The sequence below is a fragment of the Macrobrachium nipponense genome, chromosome 25, assembly GCF_015104395.2.
Source record: "Macrobrachium nipponense isolate FS-2020 chromosome 25, ASM1510439v2, whole genome shotgun sequence".
Classification (NCBI taxonomy): Eukaryota; Metazoa; Arthropoda; class Malacostraca; order Decapoda; family Palaemonidae; genus Macrobrachium; species Macrobrachium nipponense.
This window is the reverse complement of record NC_087214.1, coordinates 75,935,290-75,942,789: the sequence shown is the minus strand read 5'-3', so window position 1 is coordinate 75,942,789 and position 7,500 is coordinate 75,935,290. Positions and strand designations below refer to the sequence as shown.

At 41.3% G+C, this 7,500-nt stretch overlaps 1 protein-coding gene across 1 annotated transcript in view; it reads left to right on the top strand.

Annotated features, from left to right (window-relative positions):
* The window catches only part of LOC135199112 (uncharacterized), a 1,929-nt gene extending 1,386 nt beyond the window's left edge, over nucleotides 1–543 (top strand). Inside the window, exon 1 of the mRNA XM_064227031.1 lies at nucleotides 1–543. This exon is cut by the window's left edge and continues 1,386 nt beyond it. Coding sequence (XP_064083101.1) covers nucleotides 1–543 — 543 coding nt within the window.
* Nucleotides 544–7,500: the final 6,957 nt, after the last annotated feature.

The following is a 7,500-nucleotide window of genomic DNA, read 5'->3' as shown; positions in this document are numbered from 1 at the left end:
CTACAGGGCGCGGGAGGAGCTCCTATGCTACTTGGGACCTGTAGTAAGCCAGCCGCCATCCTCATGGAATATTGTTGTGGCGAAGAGTTCTATTCGTTCATATACGACTCGAAGACCTTGCCTTCCCTCGCCTTGCAAGCACTTCCGGACATTGCGAGGAGGCTCCACGAAATCCACCTGGCAGGCTATATCCATGCGGATTTGAAGACAGATAATGTGATGGTCAACAAACAGGTGCAGCCCCGAATAATCGACTTCGGATTAGCAGTGAAAAGGGGCACCAAGACAAAGGTATGGCTCAATATGTCTGAGTCCATTTACGAGCCAGAGTACACAAGAGGTGCGTCCGCTCAGCCCTGGGGAGACGTCTACTCCATGGGATGTCTGGTTGAAGATACTATATACGCCCTCTACGATGACATCCCGAAGGATTACGAGGATATAATAAACATGGCCAAAAATAAAAATCCTAAACTTCGACCAACTGTGCCCGAGTTGGTGGAGCAGCTGGATGCAGCGTGGCGGAAACCAAATCTACAATAGAAGGTAATAGACAGAGAGCAAAGAAGGACGACAGTAAAGTCTAAAAAGCACCTAGAATGTTTCTAGTATGCTATGTTCCTTAATGGAGATTCTACATGTAGAAAATCTCTGTTATGCGAACAACTGGTCGGATTTCTAGATCATCTATAAAAACGGCTCGCAGAGGGAAGCAGTCCACCGCTTCTAGTATGCTATGTTCCTTAATGGAGATTCTATAAGTAGAAAATCTTTGTTATGAGAACAACTGGTCGGATTTCTAGATCATCTAGAAACACGGCTCACAGAGGGAAGCAGTCCCCCGCTTCTAGTATGCTATGTTCCTTAATAGAGAGTCTACATGTAGAAAATCTTTGTTATGCGAACAACTGGTCGGATTTCTAGATCATATAGAAACACGGCTCGCAGAGGGAAGCAGTCCACCGCTTCTAGTATGCTTTGTTCCTTAATGGAGATTCTACATGTAGAAAATCTTTGTTATGAGAACAACTGGTCGGATTTGTAGATCATTCTAGAAAACACGGCTTCGCAGAGGGAAAACAAGTCCACCGCTTCTTAGTATGCTATGTTTCCGTATATGGAGATTCTACATGTAGAAAATCTTTGTTATGCGAACAATTGGTCGGATTCTAGATCATACTAGAGCGGCTCGCAGAGAGAAGGCAGAGGACCGCTTTCTAGTATGCTTATGTTCCTTAAATGGAGATTCTAACATGTAGAAAAAATCTTTGTTATGCGAAAAAACTGGTCGGATTTCTAGATCATCTAGAAAACGCTAGAGGGGAAGCAGGCCCTCGCTTCTAGGTAGCGATGTTCCTTAATGGAGACTACTGTAGAAAATCTTTGTTATGCAAACAACTGGGGATTTCTCGATCATCTCGAAACACGGCTCGCAGAGGGGAGCGAGTCCACGCTTCTAGTAGCTATTTCTTAATGGAGATTCCACTATATGTAGAAAATCCTTGTTATGAGAACAATGGTCGGATGCTAGATCATCTAGAAGAAACACAAATTCGCATGAGGGAAGCAGTCCCCCGCTTCTAGTATGCTATGTACCTTAATGGAGATTCTACATGTAGAAAATCTTTGTTATGCGACACAACTGGGATCGGATTTCTAGATCATATAGAAACACGGCTCGAAGATGGGGAAGCAGTACACGGCTTCTAGTATGCTTCGTTCCTTTTAATGGAGATTCTACATTTAGACAATCTTTTTGTTATGAGAACAAACTGGTCGGATTTCTAGATCATCTAGAAACACGGCTCGCAGAGGGAAACAGTCCACCGCTTCTAGTATGCTAGCTTCCTTAATGAGATTCTACATGTAGAAAATCTTTGGGTTTTATGCGAAACATTGGTCGGATTTCTAGATTCATCTAGAAGAAAACGTGGCTCGCAGAGAGAAGCAGATGGAACGTTCTAGTATGCTATGTTCCTTAAATGGAGATTCTACATGTAGAAAATCTTTGTTATTGCGAACAACTGGTCGGAATTTTAGATCATCTAGAAAACACTGCCGCAGGGGGAAAGCCAGTCCCTCTCTTCTAGTATGCGTGTCCCTTAATGGAGATTCTACATGTAGAAAATCTTTGTTATGCAAACAATTGGTCGGATTTCTAGATCATCTAGAAACACGGCTCGCAGAGGGAAGCAGTCCACTGCTTCTAGTATGCTATGTTCCTTAATGGAGTTTCTACATGTAGAAAATCTTTGTTATGCGAACAACTGGTCGGATTTCTAGATCATCTAGAAACACAGCTCGCAGAGGGAAGTAGTGGGACCGCTTCTAGTATGCTATGTTCCTTAATGGAGATTCTACATGTAGAAAATCTTAATTATGCGAACAACTGGTCGGATTTCTAGATCATCTAGAAACACGGCTCGCAGAGGGAAGCAGTTGGACCGCTTCTAGTATGCTATGTTCCTTAATGGTGATTCTACATGTAGAAAATTTTTGTTATGCGAACAACTGGTCAGATTTCTAGATCATCTAGAAACACGGATCGCAGAGGGAAGCAGTCCACCGCTTCTTGTATACTATGTTCCTCAATGGAGATTCTACATGTAGAAAATCTTTGTTATGCGAACAATTGGTCGGATTTCTAGAAAATCTAGAAACACGGCTCGCAAAGGGAAGCAGTTGGACAGCTTCTAGTATGCTATGTTCCTTAATGGAGATTCTACATGTAGAAAATCTTTGTTATGCGAACAACTGGCCGGATTTCTAGATCATCTAGAAACACGGCTCACAGAGGGAAGCAGTCCACCGCTTATAGTATGCTATGTTCCTTAATGGAGATTCTACATGTAGAAAATCTTTGTTATGAGAACAACTGGTCGGATTTCTAGATCATCTAGAAACACGGCTCGCAGAGGGAAACAGTCCACCGCTTCTAGTATGCTATGTTCCTTAATGGAGATTCTACATGTAGAAAATCTTTGTTATGCGAACAACTGGTCGGATTTCTAGATCATCTAGAAACGTGGCTCGCAGAGGAAAGCAGTTCACCGCTTCTAGTATGCTATGTTCCTTAATGAAGATTCTACATATAGAAAATCTTTGTTATGCGAACAATTGGTCGGATTTCTAGATCATCTAGAAACACGGCTCGCAGAGGGAAGCAGTCCACCGCTTCTAGTATGCTAGGTTCCTTAATGGAGATTCTACATGTAGAAAAACTTTTATTATGCAAACAAATAGTCGGATTTCTAGATCATCTAGAAACACGGCTCGCAGAGGGAAGCAGTTGGACCGCTTCTAGTATGCTATGTTCCTTAATGGAGATTCTACATGTAGAAAAACTTTGTTATGCGAACAACTCGTCGGATTTCTAGATAATCTAGAAACAAGGCTCGCTGAAGGAAGCAGTTGGACCGCTTCTAGTATGCTATGTTCCTTAATGGAGATTGTACATGTAGAAAATCTTTGTTATGCGAACAACTGGTGGGATTTCTAGATTATCTAGAAACATGGCTCGCCGAAGGAAGCAGTCTTCCGCTTCTAGTATGCTATGTTCCTTAATGAAGATTCTATATGCAGAAAATCTTTGTTATGAGAACAACTGGTCGGATTTCTAGATCATCTGGAAACACGGCTTGCAGAGGGAAGCAGTTGGACCGCTTCTAGTATGCTATGTTCCTTAATGGAGATTCTAAATGTAGAAAATCTTTGTTATGTGAACAACTGGTCTGATTTCTAGATAATCTAGAAAAACGGCTTGCAGAGAGAAACATTTGGACTGCTTCTAGTATGCTATGTTCCTTAATGGAGTTTCTACATGTAGAAAAATCTGTTGTTATGCGGAACAATTAAATTACTAATCATCTAGACACACGGTTCGAGATGGGAAGGCAGTTGGACCGCTCTAGTACTGCTATTTTCCTTAATGGGAGATTCTACATGTAGAAAATCTGTTATGCGAACAACTGGTGCCCCGGATTTCTAGATAATTCTAGAAACAAGGCTCGCAGAAGAGCAGTTGGAACGCTTCTAGTATTGCATGTTCCTTAATTGGAAGAGTGTTACATGTAGGAAAATCTGTGTTATCGCGAACAACTGGATGGGATTTCGAGATTATCTAGAAAACATGGCTCGCCGAAGGAAGCAGTCTTCCGGCTTCTAGTATGCGTATGTTCCTTAATGAAGATTCTATATGCAGAAAAATAATTTGGTATGAGAACAACTGGTGATTTCTAGATCATCTGGAAACACGGCTTGCAGAGGGAAGCAGTTGGACGCTTCTGGTATGCTTATGTTAATTAAAGTTGAGATTCTACATGTAGAAAAATCTGTTTTATGTGAAAAACTGGGTCGGATTTCTAGATCACCTAGAAAGACGGCTCGCAAAGGGAAGCAGTCCACTGCTTATAGTATGCTATGTTCCATAATAGAGATTGTACATGTAGAAAATCTTTGTTATGTGAATAACTGGTCGGATTTCTAGATTATCTACAAACACGGCTCGCAGAGGGAAACAGTCCACCGCTTCTAGTATGCTATGTTCCTTAATGGAGATTCTACATGTAGAAAATCTCTGTTATGCGAACAACTGGTCGGATTTCTAGATCATCTAGAAACACGGCTAGCAGAGGGAAGCAGTTGGACCGCTCCAGTATGCTATGTTCCTAAATGGAGATTCTACATGTAGAAAATCTTTGTTATGCGAACAACTGGTCGGATTTCTAATTCATCTAGAAACATGGCTCGCAGAGGGAAGCAGTCTTCCGCTTCTAGTATGCTATGTTCCTTAATGGAGATTCTATATGCAGAAAATCTTTGTTCTGCGAACAACTGGTTGGATTTCTAGATCATCTAGAAACACGGCTTGCAGAGGGAAGCAGTTGGACCGCTTCTGGTATGCTATGTTCGTTAATGGAGATTCTACATGTAGAAAATCTTTGTTATGCGAACAACTGGTCGGATTTCTAGATAATCTAGAAACACGGCTCGCAGAGGGAAGCAGTCCCCCGCTTCTAGTATGCTATGTTCCTTAATGGAGATTCTACATGTAGAAAATCTTTGTTATGTCAACAACTGGTCTGATTTCTAGATCATTTAGAAAAACGGCTCGCAGAGAGAAGCATTTGGACTGCTTCTAGTATGCTATGTTCCTTAATGGAGATTCTACATGTAGAAAATCTTTGTTATGCGAACAACTGGTTGAATTACTAGATCATCTAGAAACACGGCTCGCAAACGGAAGCAGTCCACCGCTTCTAGTATGCTATGTTCCTTAACGGAGATTCTACATGTAGAAAATCTTTGTTTTGCCAACAACTGGTCGGATTTCTAGATCATCTAGAAACATGGCTCATAGAGGAAAGCAGTCCACCGCTTCTAGTATGCTATGTTCCTTAATGGAGATTCTACATGTAGAAAATCTTTGTTATGCGAACTACTGGTAGGATTTCTAGATCATCTAGAAACGTGGCTCACAAAGGGAAGCAGTCTTCCGCTTCTAGTATGCTATGATCCTTAATGGAGATTCTATATGTAGAAAATCTTTGTTATGAGAACAACTTGTCGGATTTCTAGATAATCTAGAAACACTGCTCTCAGAGGGAAGCAGTTGGACCGCTTCTAGTATGCTATGTTCCGTAATGGAGATTCTACATGTAGAAAATCTTTGTTATGCGAACAACTGTTTGGATTTCTAGATCATATAGAAACATGGCTCGCAAACGGAAGCAGTCCACCGCTTCTAGTATGCTATGTTCCTTAACGGAGATCTACATGTAGAAAATCTTTGTTATGCGAACAACTGGTCGGATTTCTAGATCATCTAGAAACATGGCTCATAGAGGAAAGCAGTCCACCGCTTCTAGTATGCTATGTTCCTTAATGGAGATTCTACATGTAGAAAATCTTTGTTATGCGAACTACTGGTCGGATTTCTAGATCATCTAGAAACGTGGCTCACAAAGGGAAGCAGTCTTCCGCTTCTAGTATGCTATGATCCTTAATGGAGATTCTATATGTAGAAAATCTATGTTATGCGAATAACTGGTCGGATTTCTAGATCATCTAGAAACATGGCTCTCAGAGGGAAGCAGTTGGACTGCTTCTAGTATGCTATGTTCCTTAATGGAGATTCTACATGTAGAAAATCTTTGTTATGTGAACAACTGGTTGTGATTTTCTAGATCATCTAGAAACACGGCTCACAGAGAGAAGCAGTCCACCGCCTCTAGTATGCTATGTTCCTTAATGGAGATTCTACATGTAGAAAATCTTTGTTATGCGAACAACTGATTGGATTTCTAGATTATCTAGAAACACGGCTTGCAGAGGGAAGCAGTTGGACCGCTTCTAGTAAGCTATGTTCCTTAATGGAGATTTTACATGTAAAAAATCTTAGTTATGCGAACTACTGGTCGGATTTCTAGATCATCTAGAAACACGGCTCGCAAAAGGAAGCAGTCCACCACTTCTATTATGCTATGTTCCTTAATGGAGATTCTACACTTAGAAAAACTTTGTTATCCGAACAACTGGTCAAATTACTAGATCATCTAGAAACACGGCTCGCAAAGGTAATCAGTCCACTGCTTCTAGCATGCTATGTTCCTTAATGGAGATTCTACATGTAGAAAATCTCTGTGATGTGAACAACTGGTAGGATTTCTAGATCATCTAGAAACACCGCTCGCAGAGGGAAGCAGTCCACCGCTTCTAGTATGCTATGTTCCTTAATTGAGATTCTACGTGTAGAAAATCTTTGTTATGCGAACAACTGGTCGGATTTCTAGATCATCTATAAACACGGCTCGCATAGGGAAGCAGTTGGACCGCTTCTAGTATGCTATGTTCCTTAATGGAGATTCTACATGTAGAAAATCTCTGTTATGCAAACAACTGGTCGGATTTCTAGATCATCTAGAACACGGCTCGCAGAGGGAAGCAGTTGGACCGCTTCTAGTATGCTATGCTCATTAATGGAGATTCTAAATGTAGAAAGTCTTTGTTATGCGAACAACTGGTCGGATTTCTAGATCATCTAGAAAATCGGCTCGCAGAGGGAAACAGTCCACGGTTTCTAGTATGCTATGTTCCTTAATGGAGATTCTACATGTAGAAAATCTTTGTTATGCGAACAGCTGGTCGGATTTCTAGATCGTCTAGAAACGTGGCTCGCAGAGGGAAGCAGTCCCCTGCTTCTAGTATGGTATGTTCCTTAATGGAGATTCTACATGTAGAAAATCTCTGTTATATGAACTACTGGTTGGATTTCTAGATCATCAAGAAACACGGCTCGCAGAGGGAAGCAGTCCCCCGCTTGTAGTATGCTTTGTTCCTTAATGGAGATTCTACATGTAGAAAATCTCTGTGATATGAACAACTGGTCGGATTTCTAGATCATCTAGAAACACGGCTCGCAGAGGGAAGCAGTCCCTCGCTTCTAGTATGCTATGTTCCTTAATAGAGATTCTACATGTAGAAAATCTTTGTTATGCGAAC